General features: G+C 41.2%; 1 protein-coding gene across 4 annotated transcripts in view; it reads right to left on the minus strand.

Annotated features, from left to right (window-relative positions):
* BOC (BOC cell adhesion associated, oncogene regulated) overlaps positions 1 to 21642 on the minus strand; it is a 75165-nt gene that overhangs the window by 30099 nt on the left and 23424 nt on the right. For all 4 annotated transcript variants that reach the window (XM_053386117.1, XM_053386116.1, XM_053386118.1 and 1 more), the window contains 2 exons: positions 4203 to 4383; positions 2838 to 3116 (listed from right to left, as the gene is read on the minus strand). In XM_053386117.1, the coding sequence (XP_053242092.1) occupies positions 2838 to 3116; positions 4203 to 4287 (364 nt within the window). In that variant the 5' untranslated portion in view covers positions 4288 to 4383. The remainder of the gene's footprint in view (positions 1 to 2837; positions 3117 to 4202; positions 4384 to 21642) is intronic.

The raw sequence follows: 21642 nt of genomic DNA on the forward strand, positions 1-21642 counted from the left end.
GCTAGTCTTGCCCTTTCCAAGGTGTCACTTTCCTTGGAGGGCTGGGGCCAGAGGCCAGTGCGCTTTCCCTTTACACCTTTAGTCTCAATAACTCCAGCATCCTTCCCCGAAAGAACGAACACAAGAAGTTGTCTTATACCAAGTCAGATTGTTGGCCCCTCTATCTCAGAATTGTCTACAGTGACAGTGGCTCTCCAGGATTCTGACTGGATTCTTTCCAAGATACCAGGGACTGAATATGCAACCTTTTGCATGCAAAGCACGTACTTTGCCACTAAACCTTGTGTCACATAAGCCCACCTTTCTGCTGCCTACCTGTCCAGCTCTCTCAATATCTAAGAGGCATTTTGCCTATTTGTGTTCATGGCCTTCTCTCAACAGCACGTGGAGCAAATGTTCAGCATCTGGCATACAACAGAAATTGGATGGGCATCTTTTGAACAGAGATCTTTTGAATATCTCTGTGTTTACAAATGATAAGACATAATAGATCTTCTTGCATATTATGTAGCTTATCGTATTCAGTCTGTCAGTGTTCACTTCATACATGTAGGGAATAAAATTACCAGTTGTGCCTCTTCCTTTCATACACAAAAGGGAAAATATTGTGATTATCTTTTATTTAAGCAAATTTCGTTTTATGCAAAATGACAAATGAACAAACACTCATGATAACATTAAACTATTCTTTTAAAGGCAATAATTCAAAACCTGTAACATACACTAACAACTCAACATAAGCATACTGGCAATATGGTTACACAGTAAGTCAACTCTTTCCTGTCAACCTGGTTTGAAATGGCACATGATCTAACAATGTGCAAATTTAAGCCAGGCTGAAGAAAAGGGGGAAATCCAATTGGCCCTACAAGTCCCCCAACAAGTTAATGTGACTCTGTCCTCAGTGTTATTTCAGTCAGTTATTAAAGCCTCTAGCCTAATTTTAGTAGGGGTTCCTTCGGTGCCCATATTATGATGGTGCACACTGCTGAAAAATTCTCACTCCACTCCTCTCCTGGTAGTATTGCTGTCCAACTCTGGGAAACAACTAGAATGGTGATGTCTGAACCCAGGTTTGTGGTTTGTTTCCCATAAACAAACCACAAGCACTAAACCAAGAACAAACCTTGGTTACTACTCATGGTCTGGATTCAAATGTCATCACAAGCCAGACTCTGAGTTGTTTCTTAGTGGTATGGCGGCAGCAAGGGAGGACTGGGGCAAGAACCATTTAGCTGCATGCATGAGCACACTGCACATTCAATCACAGCTTGTTTTTAACCATGGCTTAATGTAGCATGCAAGCAGGATTGGCGAGTCTTGGAGTTTTCCAGTAAATATGTATGGAAGTTTAGCCCATATCAATGGGCTCAAATTCAAAGTGACTTGGTGGAAAATTTTATGTGTCTCCAATTCACATACGCTCTAGAAAAACAGGTGTTACTTCCTCGTCTGTGTACACTGGAAACTTTGAATCTGGACATCTGACATCACATTCTTGGTTGTTACTTTTCTCCACTTTTCTCTAATAACATACATTCCTAATTTAACTATTTCACATGGAATCTAGGAAAATATGTGTTCTGGGTCTTTTTCCATACTATTTTCAGTGTCTACATTTATTATTAGCAAACAGCATACATTGTGCCGAAATATACCAGCCTCATTTAGTTTTTGCATACAAGATTATTTAATAATCACATATTATTCCCAACTATAGCTACTTCTGAAAGTGAATATTGTAAACGGCCTTTTTGTGATGTAACATCACTACTTTGCTGTCTTCTTAATTTTAATTAAAACTGTTTTATTTCAACAGCAACAGTTTACAAAAGCAAGCTGGATCTGTGGACCAGATTTTATGGGCATTCAAGGAGATTTACTAGAAGCTCTGCTGTGGAAGCCTGACTCCCCTCATTCACTGAGGCTGGAATGGATAGCCATCAGCCAGGTAGGCTGAACAATGACTGCTTTGTCCAAATAAAAAACATTTGAGGGAACACTAGAAAGGCCCATAAGCAAAACAACTGTGCTAAGAGGCTGAGCAAGCAGCACTTTCCCAGTCCCTGTTAAATGCAAACCATGCTCTGAGTAATCTCATCCACCTTTTCACTCCCCTCCTCTATGAGCCCACAAGCAAAACACAGCCCCCATTCTGCTCTGGAATGCACTCTCCGAAACTTAATCTAACTGCAGAGCTCACTCCAAATCCCCAAAAGGCTTCAACCCAATGGCAGACCCCTCCCATGGAGCCTTGGAGCTGCTGTTCCATTCTCCTTTTCTAACCCGGCCCAACCTAAACATTTCACTTCTGATTAATATCTTGATGACAAGCCAATAATTCTTGGCTTTGAAACAAAACCAGCCCCTGTTTTGCACAAATGTATCTCCTTCAATCTTTTAGAGGCACATCTCCTTTCTCTATTTCCCTCCACGCCCTGTGGTGCCCTGAAGAGGGAACCCTCCTGATACTAGTCAAGACAGGTTACTAGGCAGTTCTGTCCTATGACTCATACACATAATAGCATTTACCTTGTGGGCTTGCCATGTTAGAACTCTTGACTCTTAAACAATGCCAGCATCCCAATCTGAGTATCCTACTTAGTCCTATTTGTGGGAGTGCCTGTGTGAGGTCAGACAAGTACAAGGCGCTCTGCTTCACTCCAAAATGAGGCTTGTGGTGAAGCATATGTGTAACCCAGCATGAGGCCAGCATTCACATCCGAAATATATCCTATGTCTGAGAATGAAGGATGCTTAGATCATCTGATTAGCACTGAATCAGGCAACTAAAGACAATGCGTTGTACATTGAGGAAAAGAAGCAAAGCTACTCACTAGCTAATGTTACCATGGCTGGAACACTGGCAACAACACCTTCAGGCACACGGGCTATGCACTGGTACCGGCCCACTGTGTCGTTGTTTAAGGAAGCCACGGTAAGCAATCTCTGATCAATATGGATCCCCAGGATGTCATCTGAGTGAAGCAGCTCCTTTCCGTTTAGTCTCCAGGACACATTTACAGTTAAGGGCTCGACCACACACCTCAAGCTGACCAAGCCACCATACTTCTGGACCACAGAAGCAGGCTGCACGGTGACCTGACGAGATTGACCTGAAAAAGGAGGACAGTTGAGAAATCCTCATGAACACTGGTTTACAAAAGGGAAGTAGATCTACTAACACTGTAGGTACCAGCTATCAACATTCTAATCACATTCACATTGTTTAGGCTTGTCATGCATTAACCATTCTGAACAGAATTCAATAAAAATAGAACAAGATGATACCACAGGTTAAAGGCTATTGGCATTTGGTGGTTGGTTACTTATTAGTAAGATCGTAAGAATACATCACATTCAACTGTTGAGACTTCACCTTAGGGATATAGATCTTCATTCTCAACAAGGGCACCATGCTGAGTTAATGTGGTTTTATATGTAGGTAAAGGCATGTTCCATCACACACTACTCTAGCTGCCTTCTCTCTCTCTGTCCTGCCCTCTACTTCAGGAGAGACAGTACACATAGAGAACATTTGTAATACTCTGCTTCCATAGTGAGAGAAACAAAGTACTGTCCTACGGTGACTAAGTAAAAAAGCAGTACAAAGTGGAATGTAAGAACTGTCTTGCTGAATCAGATCAAAGGACAACATTCTGTTTTTAGCAGAGATATACCGTAGCCCTGGAAATATCATAAAGCAAGAAAGGCCTCTTCTGTTATTTTGTCCCCATCACTTCATGGTTAGACGTATACCACTTCTGGAATTAGGTGAGTTTGCCATTTGGCTGCTCACCCATAGGCAATTGCTACTCACTCCAGGTGAGCAGCAAATTTCATGACTCAGCAATGATTCTCAAATGTTGACTTGGGATTTGAAAGCAGTCCTAAGTGGCTGAAAATAAGGCTACAGAAAAAGATTAAAGGGAGGGCAGCATTTGAAAGTTGAGAAGTAGGACCAATCCCATAAGCAAAATGGAAATAAAGTTGAGTCCTTGAAAATGCAGCAGCTTAATAATAATAATAATAATAATAATAATAATAATAATAATAATAATAATTATACCCCGCCCATCTGGCTGGGCTTCCCCAGCCACTCTGGGCGGCTTCCAAAAAAATATTAAAATACTGTAATACATCAAACATTAAAAGCTTCCCTAAACATTTATTAGGGGGAAATGGGGGGGGGGGACACTCACCCAAATTTGCAATGCAACCAGCAGATGCCAAGAGCAAACAGATGATAGCAGTCATTGGTCTTTCCCCCTCTGATATCATGGCCATCCCATGCAGAGGAGTCTGGAGCAAAAGATGCCAAGTGAAGTTCCCATAAGCTGCCCCAGAGGACTTAAGGGTGGAAATTCAGCTTTGTGAGGTGCCCTGGATGACAGGGAGATAAGAGATAAAATAGTAGGTTAGTCAAGAGTCAAGAGAATACCGGTAGTTTTTTTGACACACATCAACACCCAGAGTCAGCATTTAGTCCTCAGAGGATGGAATCACAAATTTAAAGGCAAACATGGATAGTTGTGCCTCTTAACCCTAATAAGTGAAGGCGGCATTCCATCTTGCCATGAAGGCAGCTTGAGGTGAAGAAACTAGGTGGTTCAGATCTTATTGCCTCTTTTGCAAGGACCGTTTACAAGAGGAAGTCATAAACATGAATGCAGCACAGTGCACATTTATCTTCTCTGATGTCGGCAAATCAATAAATGGTTCAGTACAAGATCCAGAAGGTCTCATAGCCAGAGGGTCAAGAAAACTGCCACAATTATACTGCAAATAGCAGTGTATGATAAAAATGATGAGTATTTAAACAAGTGGACTTTTGGTTACTTGAAGTTAGCAGCAGTAATTGCCTCTTGGAACAACAAATTCATGTAAACTAAGCATATAGAAGCCTATGGATTGTCAATGTACCGAGCTGCAACCATACTTAAGCATTCGGTGGAAGAACATAAGCACCGTTCACATGTTACACTCATGGTAGTGATCAATATGACTGTTTTTCACCACCACCACACACTCCCTTGCAGCAGATCTTTCATTTGTAGTAAAATTAATATGTGAACAACACAGTCCTGCTTAGCTCCCATTGTGTAAACTCTATCCACCACAAATGAAACATCACAGTGAACTAATGTGCTATTACGGATACAGTGGTTCCTCGCAAGACGAAATTAATTCGTTCCGTAAGTTTTTTCTTCTTGCGAGTTTTTCGTCTTGCGAAGCACGGTTTCCCATAGGAATGCATTGAAAATCAATTAATGCGTTCCTATGGAGACCGCTTGCCAGGCTGGCGGTGCGGAGAAGGGCTTTTCTCCCCACCGCAAGCCTTCAGGACAGGTACAGGAACAGAGGGGAAGGCGCGCAGCACTTCTCCTCTGTTCCCAGGGCTTGCGGTGGGAGGAGGGTTTTTCCTCCCCACCACCAACATTCAGAACAGCATTCTGAATGTTGGCGGTGGGAAGGAAAACCCTCCTCCCACCGCAAGTCTTCAGGACAGCCATCCGAAGGCTGGCGCAGGGAGAAGGTCTCTCCGCCCCACCGCCAGCCTTCGGAAGAGCCTTCCGAAGCCTGGCGGCGGGAGGAGGTCTCTCCGCCCTGCCAGCCTTCGGAGGAGCCTTCCGAAGCCTGGTGGCGGGAGGAGGTCTCTCCGCCCCACCGCCAGCCTTCGGAGGAGGTCCGAGGACAGCGGGGAAGACGCGCTGTGCTTCCCCGCTGTCCCGGAGATTTCCCTATGGGCTTTCGTCTTGTGAAGGAAGCCCATAGGGAAATTCATTTTGCGAAGCGCCTCCAAAACGGAAAACCCTTTCGTCTAGCGGGTTTTCCGTCTTGCGAGGCGTTCGTCTTGCGGGGCACCACTGTATTTTTAGGACATAAAATAAGAACATGTCCAATCAAGTGCAGCTTAAATAGTTTGTTTGCCAAGTTCTGTTACCTCTTTACTTGGCTGTGGTTATAAAAAATATTTTGGTTTAAACAGAAAGACAAATGAATAGATTTCCTCAGCCCCTGGGCTCTTCTTAATACAAACAGATACAATACAGAGAAAAAAACAGGAAAAGAAAAGCTTTTTGGGGAGAAATTATGGTAAAAAGGAGACACAGAAAATTGTCACACAAGGATACACCAGATACTATATAGACACAGTGCTCACATACCGCAGTAAGGAATTTAAAAATAAAATAAAACCAGACCAATATAAATGCATCCAGACTCAGGCTAGAATCCTCACCCCACTGACTTCAAAGGCAGTGTCAAATTAGATTTAGACTTTACTTTGAGCATGGTACTGTCAAAGTAAAGCATTTTAAAGTCATTTTTAACTCCAAGGGAAGAGATATAAGCCCATGCTTCACTCTTCCATTCAATCAATGGAGCTTTAAAATTCTCAACTTTGACTGGACTGAATCCTTCATTATCCCACCAGTAAAGGTGCAACAGGGACAATGGATTAGAGGAAATGAAAAGTAAGAACTTTGTTTTTATAAATTATTTCCCTTCAGGTTAAAAACAATTTCCTGTCCGTGGACTGGGGGCATGGAAGTCACTTTCATTAAATCAACGACTACACTATTGGCAGAGATTAAGGAGGGGGAGAATCAGATGCATGAGGTGTAAAAGCTAATATCATCAGCGTCACCTATCCCTATGCTGCTCAAAAGTGTGTATATGTGGAAAAATCTGTATACACTGCGGAGAACAAGAAGAGGAATGGAGGAAGAGACAAAGGAAGATTGAGGGAGTCCTATAATAGTAACATTGGCAGCTATAGAGGTGTTTGTTGATTAGAATCTGAAGGTTTTATTGAGGAAATGCTGCCTGCAGCTCCAGACCCCCTGCTGCTTAAATAAGGGCCAGCCAAGCAATTCTTGTTACTACCACACCATCTGAAATTTATGAGGAGGGTCCTAAATGAAAAACAGCCCATGTTTCAGCTGCTGGGCATGAGCAAGACTTTTGCTGCAACTTGAGGAATGGATGAAGGACAATGGGGGAAGGGAGAAGGTGTTTGGGGAAAGGAGAAATGAAAAGGGAACTCAGACAGGCAGGCAGAATTGTCAAAGCCTGTAAGGTGGTTTCCTGTCTAAGGGCAACTGCAATTCTGCCAGGTCTTCAGTCAAAGGGATTGACGTATCAAAGTTCTACAAGCTGAGTGAACTGGCCTGTGATGCTATGAGAAGTGATTTCGTAGTAATTCCCACTGAACTTATGAGTAAATAAGGATAGGATCCCATTGCATAAAACACAACCAAGAGTCTGTACTTTTCAGTTTTTGCCCCTGCTTAGTCACAGGTACAATTTAGACGGAAACAAATAAAGAAACACTTCAAGGCTACGGCATGGGGGAAGAAGAATGACTACTCCTTTTAACTGTTAATATCTTGCTCACCTTTGCACTACTTCAGATGAGAAAAGATGTAAGGGAAGAGTGCACGAGTTATGTATTTTATCGTGCAGGGAAATAAGCAGACATTGCAACACTTCCATTAGGAAAGTCTAAGGTTTAAAATGGACTGCCAAACAAGATAGTCTTGACTCTGCCACTTTTGCTCCTGTTGTCAGGTACCAAAGAGAATCTATTTACGAAGTTGAACTATGTTCCATATTGACCATGTATAGGGCTGGATTGATAAAAAACCCAACCAGAAATGATGTCCCATTCTTGTCATAGAGGCCAGCCAGTAGCAGGATCCTGCAGAGAAGGCATGCCCACAATTAGTCATGTGCTCTCAGCCCATCTCTGGGGGCTGAAAAATGATAGAAAAGAAAGCTTTTTAAAAAAGGGAGGCCAAGGATGCGAACCAATCCATTAATCTTCTCCACTTTGGTGACATTTACAAGGAATCTGAGGTGGCAGACCAGTTTATAACATCAGCCACTCTTGAAGGCTGATTTTAGAAACAGGAAAGCCAAGCTAAATACACAATTTAAATGTTGTGAACATCAGACCTCATAAAATGGACATTTTAGGCTTCCCTCTTGATCTGAATATAGTAATCTCTAATTATTTTTTGTTTGCATGAATTAGTTTTGTCTACAGGTATACAAAAAAATTAGTCTGCATCATTGCTCATGGTAATTAGGATAAGTGATTATCTGCAAGACAAGATTTACAGAAGGTCACTTACAAGTCAACTAAGATTACAAGCTTAATTTCATTTTTTGTTTTAATGGTTGGATCACTATTACTTTTATGCTTCCTTCTATGCTGCTTTGAGCAACTCATTTGTGAAGGGGGAAAGCAGGGGGCAATTTTTTAGAAGAACAAAATAATGTACAGTATTTGAAAAAAAATTAGCTCATCGATCTCATACATTTCCATATATGTTAAGGACAATAGGTCACGACCATAGGTCAAGTAAACCCACACAGAATAGTGACACTTATGGAATAGCTCATTAACTGACCACATTAAGACCAGCTGTTGAATTGCTACTTATGGTTTCTCCCATAGAGGTGAGACTGTGGCTGCATACACACCATACCTTTGAAGAACATTTGCCCGCACCCCCAATGAGAATCCTGAAAATTGTAGTTTACGCTATATAGAGCTATAGTTACCAGCACCCTTAACAAATTATAGTTCCCATGATTCTTTGGGGGAGGGGAAACATGCCTTAAATGTGCTTTAAAGGCATGGTGTGTGCACAGCTTGTGAGTAGTACAATGTGAAACCTTCTTAGTGAAAGCTCAAGGTTTATGACATTTAGAGAATTTCCTGAAACTTAAGCCCTATTCAGGTGTTCTCCCTTCTGCAATTACCGTATTTTTTGCACCATAACACTCACTTTTTTCTTCCTAAAAAGTAAGGGGAAATGTCTGTGCGTGTTATAGAGGGAATGCCTACAGGTGGCATGCCTACAGATTTTCCTCCTCTAAAAACTACGTGCGTGTTATGGTCGGGTGCGTGTTATAGAGCGAAAAATACGGTACTGCTGAGTGAGAGGGAAAGTGGGACAACACTTGCTGGCCCTGCCCCTCCATCATGATCCCCTCACCACCTTCCACACACTGAAGAGGAAAGGTCTGGTATGGGGCATCTGCCCAAGCAGAGTTCTGAATCATGGAGTGAGCCTAAACACATAGAGCAGCCTCCCCAATTCAGTTTCCCCCACCCACCAATGTGTGGAAGGTGATGAAGGGGACACAACAGTAGGGTCAGAGCCATCTAGCATGGCCCGCTGACACTCCTCAAGGAACTAGAATTGCATGGCGAAGAACACCCAAATAGGGCTTTTGACAACAGCTGTTTCTCAGTAAGAGATCAATGAATAGGTATTGCTGTATTCTTTCACATAACTGCCTTTGGATAAAAATATAATTTTGGGGTTTTCTGTGCTTTACAGATAGACCACGAATGCATGCTGCTATTGTTAACAATTCTTGAATTTGGTGGGTATTGTAGGACAAAATGTAAAAAGTAACAATGAAGGAGGGGAAGAATGAGATGTGAAAGCTCAGGTGTTTTTAAAAAAACAGGTGGAAACTCTTATTTTTCCCAGGTCTTCACACCTACTGTACTGTATTGCACCATCACAAATCAAAGACATACATTTCTATGAGAAAAAACAGCCAAGAGTTTTGTAGCACTTTAAAGGCTTAACACATTTTATTAAGGCATTAGCTTTCATGATGAAGCCCACAAATGCTTATGCAATGATGACATTTGTTAGTCTTTAACATGTCACAAGGGTCTTTGTTGATTTTGCTGCAACAGATTAATGTGGCTACCCACAGCCCTGGAAATTTACAGTAGGTTGCCCATTTGACCAAGTGATAAAAAGCAGAAAAATTATGTTAGTCAGTGGATCTGTATTAACACACATATATTCATATAATCAAATCTTCTCTAGCTGTTTTGATAGTCTACAAGAAAATTAGACAGTTATCAATCAACTGCCACTGAAAGCATTTAGAACCATCATGCAACTCTACCACTGAGACTCTTGCTTATAGACTAAGGACTGAAGTAATTATGGCACGTGAACTCTCTCTTGCAACCCAGAAACCAATGTCACCAGCTAAAGTGACAATTGCCTATCACAATTGTGTATGATAGGAGACTTCCACTGATAATCTAATATACTTAATATCCCAGTCCCAAATTCATAGTGTTCTCAGGTGCAAAAGCAATGCTGGCGTTCTTGCATCATGCTTCATTCCTGTTACTTCTTTCTACCCTCTTATCCAAAGTGAGATCATAGTAAAATGGAATAGTCAGTTTACTCCTTGCATTGCCCGCCTTCCACACACTCTGGAAACTGCCTTAGCCCTCTAAAGGATAAAATCTCCTTACTAGAGTGGGAAGGGGGGGAGGAGATGCACTTCCTTTCTTCTATATATTTCTCCCCCCACCCAACCCCACACACTTAATTTTCACTCCTCTTCCCCCCCCCTTCAATTCTGTATAAATTCAATTTGACAACCCTGCTAATTGGATAAACGTCGTTCCCTATGCTCCTTTAAAGCAGTTCTCTTTTCTTTTCTTGTTTTTGGAGGGTGATTGTGGCTGTTCTTTAACATGAATTCCATCTGCTTTATTTCTCCTCTCCCTATTCAGCATCCTTCCTGAATATTTATGAAGTGTTTTGCCATCCCCCTTCCAACCTTCCCTCCTTCCTATCTCCTTTTGCTCCCTTCTCACCTCCCTCTTTCCCTCCTTTGGCCAGCCAGCCCCACTCCCTCCCATGTTCCTTCTTCCTTCCCAGCTTGGCTCAGTTATTCCCTCTCCTATCTCTCATTGCCCTGGACAATAACCTTCCAAATGCACCCCCCCACCCCGCTTTAGATAAACACAGGCAGTGTCAAGTGTGAGGAGAAGGGGGGAGGGAGTTCAACTGCCAGTCAAGCCTCAGGTCTTCAATGAGGCCTAGAGGCCTACGCTAATCTGCTGCATGCTTGCCATATGGGAGCTGTGTTGCCCTGGGAAACGCTAACAGGCAGAACGGAGCTTAATAGAGTCCATATTCATTGTAATGCAGTGAGATGGCTCGAGGGACTATTGCCCCTTGGGTCTGTTTTCATTCTTCTGTTCCCTCTCTTTCTTTCTTTTTCCCTCCCTTTTTCCCCTTTCTTTCCTCTTTTCAAAAGACAAGGTCCCTGGAGAGCTCTAATCTGGAGAGGCTGGGGCTCAGTGAAGGGACAGGGTCTGGCGCTTGCAGAAGGGAAGAAAGATGGCTGGGAAGATGAGGAAGTGGAGTGGACAGTAAAGGAGCAACTAATAAGCATGCCGTGGGCCAGCTGTCAAGATGTCCACAATGCCTCCTCTTCGTGCAAATACCTGTGCGCAAAGGCGGCGGGAGTCCCTTTTCACCATAGGAATCCTTGCCCTTCGCAGGAATGTTGCAAACTTGGATGACTTGGGTGGAAGGTGAATACAGATTACCATTTAGCGAGTGGTAGTTTACTAGAATTAAGTACAAATCCACAGGGAATGCCACAGTATCCAGTCAAATGGTGAGCAGGATTTTATCAGTTCTCTGAAGCCCTTGCTTTCTGGTGAAGCCCGGGGATGTGGTAAAACTCTCCTTATCACATGGAAGGATGTTATAATGAGCTTACAAATTAAGACTGTGGTATATATCCACAATAAAGGTAAACTGTGCTGGGTACTAGAATAGTCAAGGAAATTACTCCAGAAGATAAAAGCTAGAAGCAGGCACTGCAAACCAATTCAGAGCTGAAGAAGATGGCTAACCTTTTCTCTCTCCGCTCAAAGGGACTGGATTTGCAATAAAATGCCAAATATGTTTCTTTTTATTAATAATGCTTTCTGCAACCCAAGCACTTCCTGCCACAGCTCCATACCGCAAATGAAATCTTAACTACAATTCTTCTCTAATGGCTCTCTCTCTTTCCACCTCTAACTAATGAACATGTTAATGACACAAGTGAGAATACATAGCCCGCAAGCACTTACATTAGGGATGATAAACTAAAAATAATTACAGAATGCTGTCATATCTCGTAATTCTTAGCTCTTTAACTCTTACCAGATTTCCAGCAGCAGCTTAACAAAAACTGGCCTTCTATGTCCACAATAACTTTCAACAAAACTGAGAACACTAATCCCCTAAAACAGTAAATCACTGGTTTTTTCCTATTTGCAAACTCAAGATTTTTGTTCTATTATGGTAAAGAGAGTGTTTAAATAACCAGAATATTGTAAATAAGGTAAGACAATATTCACCCTGTGTTCCAAGCATGGAATGTGTGGTATTAAGCACTAAGGGAACGCTGCATAATATCAGTACTAATAAATTACAAGACCAATTCACACATCGCTTTTACCATGGTAAAATGTCAGTTCTTTCAAGCTACAGTGAAGTCATTCCATAGCAACAACGACAAAAATCACATCATTGTGCCTCCAGTGCAACATTTAGTGATCTACAGCATACGAACAGAAGTGGATTATCAGTTTTCATAATACAATAGCATGAAAACACCTTCATTACTAGTCTTCTGTATGTTATCTTGTCCAACAAAGAAGTTTAAATCTCATTTCTGCATATCTAGTCTGAAAGGATTTTTGTTAGCCGTAAATCTAAGATGAAGGTAAAAATTTTGAGGAAAGGTGGGATTAAAATTAAATACAAGTAAGTAAATGTAGGACTATGTAAAAAAATAGGTAGCATCATCTAGAAAGGAAGGGATTTAAGAGGACTTTAGACCTTTCTACATGTAAACAAACCATTCCAGCCAGGAGGACCCCTGGTGGAAAGTTAAACATCTGCATCCTTCATCTCTTTTGCTGTGTCTTCATTTCATCCCTCCAACATCCACAGATTATACAACAACCTGGGATAGTCTAGAAGTTACTTTAGCTCCCAAGACAACTAGTTTTACTATCACCAGACCTGTATCAAAAGTGGCTCAGAAAACCAAATGGGTTGTCAGATCACCAACCAAATCCCAGCATGTGTTGACTAAATATTATAAAGAGAGATACTGTATTGGTTGTAGTTTGGACTGCATGAAAAACTTGACCTGAAGACAGAGGTCCACAAATTTGTCCTGGCTTACTTGATGGCAATTATTTGTAGTTGCACTGAACCCTCCTGCCCCCAAGCCTCTGTGCATGCCAGAGGAAGGACTATTATTAAGTGCAACATTAATGTTTCCATGTCTCAATGTACCGTATTTTTGGTTACAAATGCCAGCAAGTACAGTACAGTACAGTATATCTAGAAAACTTTTGTGATTGGATAGGAATATAGGAAGTTGCCTAACACCATCAGACTGTTTGGCCACCTAGCCCAGTATGGTCTGCTCTACTAGCAGTGTCTCTTGGAGTTTTGCCTTTCCTAACACAAGGGATTAAAATAAGGGATTCTAAATACAAAGCATGTGCTCTATCATTGAGCCATAGTCTCTCTTAGCAGGTATGACATACATATGTGTATAGTTGTGTTTGTGTGTAGATTTAGGAAAATTTTGTATGTATTAATTTAAAAATCTAATTAATTCCAAAATTTAGTACTATTCAGCATGAAAGCTGCAATCCTAAGTAAACTTACTGTGTAGTAAGTAACACTAAGTAGTAATAAGTACTACAAACTTACTAAGTAGTAAGTAGTACTAAGAAGTAAGCACCACTTATCATCATCATCATCATCACCACATTTGTATACCACCCTATACCCGCAGATCTCAGTGCAGTTCACAGCATAAAATTGCAATAAAAAACAAAACAAAATACGTAATAAAAATAAAAACAGGGCTTACTTCTGATTCAGCATGCTTAGGTTTTCACTGCACAATGCAAACATTATGGCCCTCAATTCACACAGCTTCAGCGCTGGTGGAACCATCGATGCCAAATTGCAATTCTTCTGTTTCAGTTTCTTCTATTGCATACTACGGTGTTTATGAGGTGATTAGAATAGCAGACAGTTCATCAAACCATGCAGATAATCAAACCATGCAGCCTAGCCTTCCCCCTTACATGCATTTTTCTAGGTACAGTGAGCTTTTACAAAGATCCCATATACATGCCACTCTTGGAAGCCTGACGTGATAATGTCCAGCAAAGCTTTGCTGCTGCTGATTACATAAACTAGTAATAAAGCCTACCTGTCAACCAGGTCACTCTGTGTGTGGGTGTACTGGTTACTTGTTCATAAATAGCCTGCCCATATATCAGCGAGTACCAAGCTCAAGTTTATTCCTCCTTTGGCCAGTGAAGTAGATGAATTCCAACACCCCAAGATTGCTATTTATGGTGCTTTTGCATTTCATGAGTTTAGCAACGTTTGCTAGCACACCTCCTATGCTGTCCAGTCCCTACCATTACAATCATGTCAGCAACAAAGGAGGACTTCTCTACGACGTGAATCAATCTGTTTCCTCCTTTGGGATTGTTTTGATAAGTTCAATTTTTCTTTTATAATACCACCTGTCAGGAATGTTTATGTTGCTGACACAAATACAATGAAGACAGTAGTTCTAGTTACCTTCTGTGTTTCAGCAATTAGTATCTCCTCATTTCTACAATGAATATCTGTCATATTTGTAATTGTTATCTATTCTTGTTTCCTCAGTCTAGTATGTCCACCAATGCTTTTTCACTTTCAGAAATCAACTTCTCTTCAACGTTGACCTCCTTTATCAGCTAGGAGTAGCTTACTAATAGTAACCTCTATGCATCAGATACAAAACAAAATGGATTGTGGAAATACATCAATGATGGCATTTCACAAGACAAATAGAGGTGTCATGTCCCCTTAACCTCCACTGGTGTACATGGTGCCCAATAAACTTTCACCTGGGCAAGAGGAAGGGCTGAAAGAGATATGGGAAACACGGCCTGTCTGTTCCCAATACAGGAAAGAAGAATATTCTTTGCTCACATGGTTTGCTGGTTTTCCACAGGCATCTGGTTGGCCACTGTGAGAACAGGATACTGGACTTGACAAGCCTTTGTTCTGATCCACCAGGCTCTTCTTGTGTTCAAAACGCTTCAGATAAGCCTATGCACATTCAGAGGACAAACACTGGCAATCTTTCCATGTATAGTTGGCTGCAAGTGGGTAGATCGTGTCTATAGTTTGTTTATACTGACATTTTCATTATTCAGTTTAGTTTTTCTTATCATGGACTTGGCACAATAGTAGCATCACTTAGCTTGGGTTATATACCAATACCCTGTATGTACTTACGGAGAACTCAATCTCTTGAGTGTGGATCTTTATGAATCCAAAATGGCATCTTCCATGTACAAGAGCGGTATCACTAGTAGTTGGAGGAAAACCTGAGGTCTGCAGAAGTATAAGGGGAAACAACCCCACAACTGCCCAATGATGGCCGAGTATGCTCAGTGGTGCGGAAATACTGAACGAATGCTGGAAACGGGATGGAAAACCAGACGGAAGGGAATGGAGTATCAGTATGACTGGAACAATGAACAGGAGCACTCCGCACTATAACAAGTTGTGGCAGATCCCACTTACTGGCAACCAAATTGTCAAAGTGACCCTCTGAATACTGAGCCATAACTTGCTAGCTAATATGGAATTAAGTTGCTGTAGCAAAGGATTTTTTTTTTTAAATCACACTATAATTGGATCTTAAGTAATAGCCTATTCTATTTTCTCTTCATTAAATTAAAATTCCTATAACATTTGGATGAAATACTGCAGAAATTACTTCCAGCTATCTCAAGTTCCATGACTTCATTAATCCTTGGCAAAACCTCCATAACTTTAGCACACATAATGACTGCCTGGGAATTCGAACGGGCAACTGTAATTGCTATTTTTAGCACCACTAGTTTCGTGGCATTGTGAGACATCACAATATGCTCCTAAAACAAAATGTCTTTATATAAAGCAGAGTTTTTTTCATGGTTATTACATCTGGAGGAACTTTACTCTTGACTTACAATTTAAGTTATTCTTTCAAGTTATTGTAATTTCAGTAGATTTTGTTGTAAGCTTTGACCATCTTGGCTGTGAGTTCTGAATGACTTGCTCCCTGCCTTGCTAGCCTTTTCCCACCTGGCCTGGGAGGGCAGGGCCCTGACTAAAACCAGCTTCAAAAACTGGGCTTGGACATTGTTTAACAGGGGATGTTGCTGTTATTAAGCTCTTAGGATTTATGTGGAAATTGTTCAATTTTGTGTACTTTTTGATGTGTTTTACTTATTGTCTACGGCTATTTTTTAATTATGTACCTCTTTCATATTGTAAGTCACTTTGTACATGGTTTTAACCATGGAAAGGTTGCATACAAATAAAATGGTGATGATGAAATTAAGCACTCCCTAAAATAAAAAAAATTAAGGCACAAGTACCTTCATTTTAATTATGTTAGATACTCTATAGGATTTTTCCTGCAAAGCCAATCTCAAATGCAATCTTGAGCTATAAGGCAAGTGCATTGCTTAATTATGTGCAATTGCAAGAAAGAACATGTGGGAATATCAAATTAATTGAGACTATAATTTGCAAATTAATTAAGACTGTAATCACACTAAGTGCACGTTCATTTTAATGTGGGGCTTAGTTCACTGGAGTGGACAAATGTTGCTATTTATAGAAGCAGCATAACATCAGATGTTGTAGGCTTCAAACCCTGGTCTTTGGGGAACAAGCATGAGCTCTCTATTTCCTGTGCTGCCATGAAAGCTGGTTAGAGTAGGAACGTACACATACTCCAATCAAACCAAAAACTGCACTTGGAGACAGAGATGCGAACATCCAGTGATCCATTGAGTTCAACAATATGCCTCTCCTCACCATTTAGCGACTTGGATCTTCTCAGCTTTCAGTCTTGCGTGAACTTTAAATTTTGCTGAACTGAGATTCAGGCCCTCTCTGAATCCCTAACTTTTCCTGTCTGGCCTGGAAGTCTTATTGTTAATCTCCATTTAAGCATCTCTTCAATTATTGCCTTGCTTTTTGACCTGACCACCCTATGCTCCAGGATGAAATCATCTGCTTTGCTCAAATCTGCCTGAGAGCAGCCTTTCAGCCTTTCTGCTTACAAACTATGAACCTCTATGGGCCCTGGTCAGATTCAAATTTATTACTTAGCCATTGGCCATTACAATACCTAGTAATTAGATCACAGGATCATAGAATCATGGAGCTGTAGAGTTGGAAGGGACCCCAAGGGTCATCTAATTCAACCACCTGCAATGCAGGAATCTTTAGCCCAATGTGGGGCTCAAACCCATGACCCTGAGATTAAGAGTCTCATGCTCTACTGACTAAGCTATGTCAAGCACAACTAAACATTTTCATATACCAATGGGAAATCTTGGCTCCCTCAACATAGGACAAATAATGTTGATGATCTATATCTACCAGCCAATCTAACTGTAATGTGAGCTCCAGCTGAGGCCATAATGAATAAGAGTAAGAAAGCCCCACCCTATTGAATGTGCTCCTCTGTCACAGATCTCAAGGATTTATGCGCTGGTTCCTAATTGGCTATCCCCTAAAACATAAATATGCTACATTAGAAATATTCATTCTGGTGAGCCTAAGCCAATAATTAAGTAGTAGCCTCTGGATTTTACTTTCCAAGGAACTTAAACCTGTTTTCTAGCCTCAGAAATGACGCTGGGAGAGAAAGCAGCACAAATGTGATCTTAAATATTTATTCTGGATACTGTCTATTGAAGAAGTACAGCCAGTTCCCAAACCTGAGCACCATAAACAAGCTGAGTAGTTGTTTTAGCTCAGAAAACCTTAAGAGCAAGTTGTAACAGGTTAGCTCCTCTGTTTCCCTGAAATCTCATAATAGCCCATAATCTCTTGGCCACTGAGCAGTGGAGACAGTTAATTTAACATTTCACCTTCTGGTGAAAGAAAACTAAATCCTCATATATTTATAGAGCATCTAGAACAAGTTAGAGCTTCTTAAGGTGACACTGTTTGTGCATTCAAAGGGGCAACTCCCCACATAACAGTGTACTTCATTAAAATAGTTTCATACAGAACAGTTACAGGGCATGATGCTCTCTCCTTGCCATGTACTTCCCCACTTCCGGTTTCTTCTTCAGACTCCTCCCTCTGCTATAGCTAGCTTTACTTCTGAACTCTATACATGTAGTTACATCTTTGTTAAAGCAGACAATTAACTTAATCAGTTGGTTTGGCCAACAGGTTACTGCTAGCAAATACACCACAGTGGAGCCTTCACCACTGGTCCACAGTCATCCAGGTGGGCTGGTTGTCATACCAGCTTCTCGCTTCATGCCTGTGCAATTGTTCCAGGTGATACATTGTCTTTGTTTTGTGCATTGTACTTTGCTTGTTTAGCTCTTTCCTTTTGTGGAATCCAAGTGTACTGTCTCACCATTTCCCCTGGAGTTGTAGCAAAGAGTCCCCCAAGGGCAGCAATGTCTCCATCCTCCTTCCCATCAGTCTTTGAACTGGGCTACTGTTCATTCCTTGCAAGGGTGTGTTTCTGTGATTCCAATCAAGCCAGGTAAGGATCCCCTGCAGTCTTGTTTGCTTTGGCTGTCTTTACTGCTGATTCTGCTTTCCCATTGTTCTGTGAGTATCCATGGAATAGTGCCTTGCGCTGGAATTCCTATGTAATGCATAACTCTGAATTCTCCTGAGGCGTATTGTGGCCCGTTGTCCAAGAACAGAGTGCCGGGTATCCCATGCCTTTCAAAATGAGACGTAAGCTTTCTGACCATGTTAACATTTCTGAGCATGCACAGAAACCACTGAATGCCGAGTATCAGTTGGAAAAGAAAAACAGGAAAACGGTGTGGGTGGGTGTGCATATATGGGGAGGGGCAGGCGATGCCCTGCTTAGACAAAATAGTTGGCTAGTACCTTAAACAGCTGTATTGTAGGCAAGGACATACTGCAACATTTTGTTGCAGTCCCCACTTGTGCTATACAGTGGTACCTCAGGTTAAGTACTTAATTCGTTCCGGAGGTCCGTTCTGAACCTGAAACTGTTCTTAACCCGAAGCACCACTTTAGCTAATGGGGCCTCCTGCTGCCGCCGTTCCGCTGGAGCCCGATTTCTGTTCTCATCCTGAAGCAAAGTTCTTAACCTGAGGTAATATTTCTGGGTTAGCGGAGTCTGTAACCTGAAGCATATGTAACCCGAGGTACCACTGTATCTGAGATTTAAGATCTTTAAAAGTACTTGTCTTCACGCAGGCAACAGGAGCAGGCTCCAGCTGGAAAGTTTGCTACTGCTGACACAGTTTACATTCTCCTCTTCCCCATTCCCACCCTACTACTTTCTCCTCACTCCAAGAGTTCTCTCAAGCAGCCTTTAAGCTTTAAACAAATATGAATTTGTAAAGCAGCAGCCTGCTCTCATGTCACTCTGCCACCCCTCCATCCTGCCTTCCTCCTCTCAACAGCCAAAGCCCAACAGAGTTGGCAAGAGCAGCACGTGTACAGAAAACAAACACGTGGAGCATAGCCAGCAATGAAGCTGGATTTGGTATGCTCTGTTTACAAAAGGAATAAGGAATAGGAAGAAAAGAGAGCAAGGAAGACAGTTGGAATTATACACCAGTCAGAAAAAACATATGTATAAAATAGAAAGAACAATGCATTCAGCTCCCAATGAACTCAAATCCTTTGTCCTGCTTCCAAGTCATTTTACTGTTTCAGTTGATGCCCACATCTTAATTTAAAAACACAATTATCTACTTTTTATCTTCAAGGCCAGAATCAAGTTTTCCCAAGCAGTCCAAAGCTATTCCTCACCGCAAAGGCCATTGTTGACTGCAATATAGCCTGCCTTTCCTATATGTCTGAAACATTATATATGCAGCTTTCAGAAAGCAGAGTACAGGAAGAAGAGTCAGAGAAGTGGTAATTCTGATCCAGAAGGGTCTCCCACCATTAAAAAAAGAAAAATCTATGTGTCAACTTGCACTCCCTCTGAACTCCACCTTCCCCCATTCCAATGTATTTTGCAAGGTTCAGGGTAGAAACATTGTGGGGTGGCTTGGTTCCATGTGGTTTCCACCCCTAACCATAATTCTGACCAATCTTCCTCAAAAGATTTGCAGATGTGTTTTCGGATAGCTGCAAAACCAGATTAGTTCTACCTAATCTTAGGCTTAGTATAAAAAATTCTTCTCTGCTAGAACATCTACCCAAGTATTATTTTCGGGGAAATCGCCAGCATATACACCAAAAACCCTTTCATGAATAGCTTCATACCTCCATGGGTTCAAAACTAGAAGTGATGTTTTAGATTAAAATAACTGCACTGTGGATCAAGAGTGATCCAAGTCCTGGTATGATTCTGGAACCCTAAGAGTTATACTTAGTTTACAAAATAAGATTACGGTTAAGAAAGAAGAGAGTCATAATGGAAAAAAATCAACTTGGTACATTATTTCTCAGAACAGAGGAGAAGACAACCTGAGTTTCACACATACTCTTGTTGAATTGGTGACATTAATCAGTGACAATAATTCCTACCATATCTATATTATAGTGGATGCTAACAAGCAGACTAAAGAATTAACTACTTCTGAGACAGGATGCAATCCTGTATCCCTACTTACCTGGGAGTAAGCCCCATTAAACTATATGGACCTTGTTTCTGAATAGATATGTACAGGATTGTGCTGTTACAGATTTACTATTTGTAAAACACTTAATTATATTTTCTCTCTCTCAAAAAAAATCAAATAAAAAAAAATCAACTGGCTAATCTCCAGAATTCAAAGTGTTAGCACTCTGAAGGTCCAATAGCACCAAAGAGATGGAGGACAGATCAGTTTACTTTTTACAATGGAAACAAAGCAATTTACAGTGCACACAAAATACTGTGGTTAAGGGAAGGAGCAACCATACCAAAGCAGTGTGGTAAGAGGCTGGTATAGACAAAAACAGCAGGATAATTTTACAGGGATATATCAAATAAACCAGCTCAAAATCACAGACCCAAGAGAAAATGTTTGTCAAACGAACAAGAGGCCTAGTTTAAATTTAAACACCATCCCTAAGCACATTCACTCCATGATCATGTCCTGTTGATTTCAGTGGAATATGCTATCGAATTTGAGGATTGAGGTCTTGGCATTTATTGTGGCAGCAGGGAATCTAGTTATAGCAGTGCAACTGAACTACATATATTGTAATGAAGACAAACTGTGACATAATACTGACATAAAATGAGCCCTCAGGCATCAGAGTTGTCTACCTACTGCAAAATAGTACAGTAATGGCAAAAAACTGAAAAAACAAATGGAGACAAACAAGGTATCTGGTGGCCAACAAAATACAGAGCATTGTTTGTGTGATTAACTTCCATTACCTGGAAATCCTGCTGATGCGGGTTCTATAATAGTACTTAGGAGTAGCTCATGTGTCACTATGCTTGTCAAATTTGTCTTAAGCCAATGACCCAACTCAGGAGATGGGGCTCAAAGCAAAAGCCTATCACCCAACTGCTACCATCTAGTCAATATGCATGAATTAAAACAACAATCCAGTGCTGTACTTATGCACTTTGCCATGTTATTCCCTCAACACAATGGCCTGGTTCACATGTCACATTAAATCACTGTTAAAATAAACTATGGTTTAACATCAATGAGTTGAAATTGTAGGCACTTTGCTCCACTCTGGCTCCTGCTGCGGCCACATTGCCAGGAAACAAGCTATGGTCTGTCTTGTCATGTTTCTG

The sequence above is a fragment of the Podarcis raffonei genome, chromosome 4 (genome assembly GCF_027172205.1).
Source record: "Podarcis raffonei isolate rPodRaf1 chromosome 4, rPodRaf1.pri, whole genome shotgun sequence".
Taxonomy (NCBI): Eukaryota; Metazoa; Chordata; class Lepidosauria; order Squamata; family Lacertidae; genus Podarcis; species Podarcis raffonei.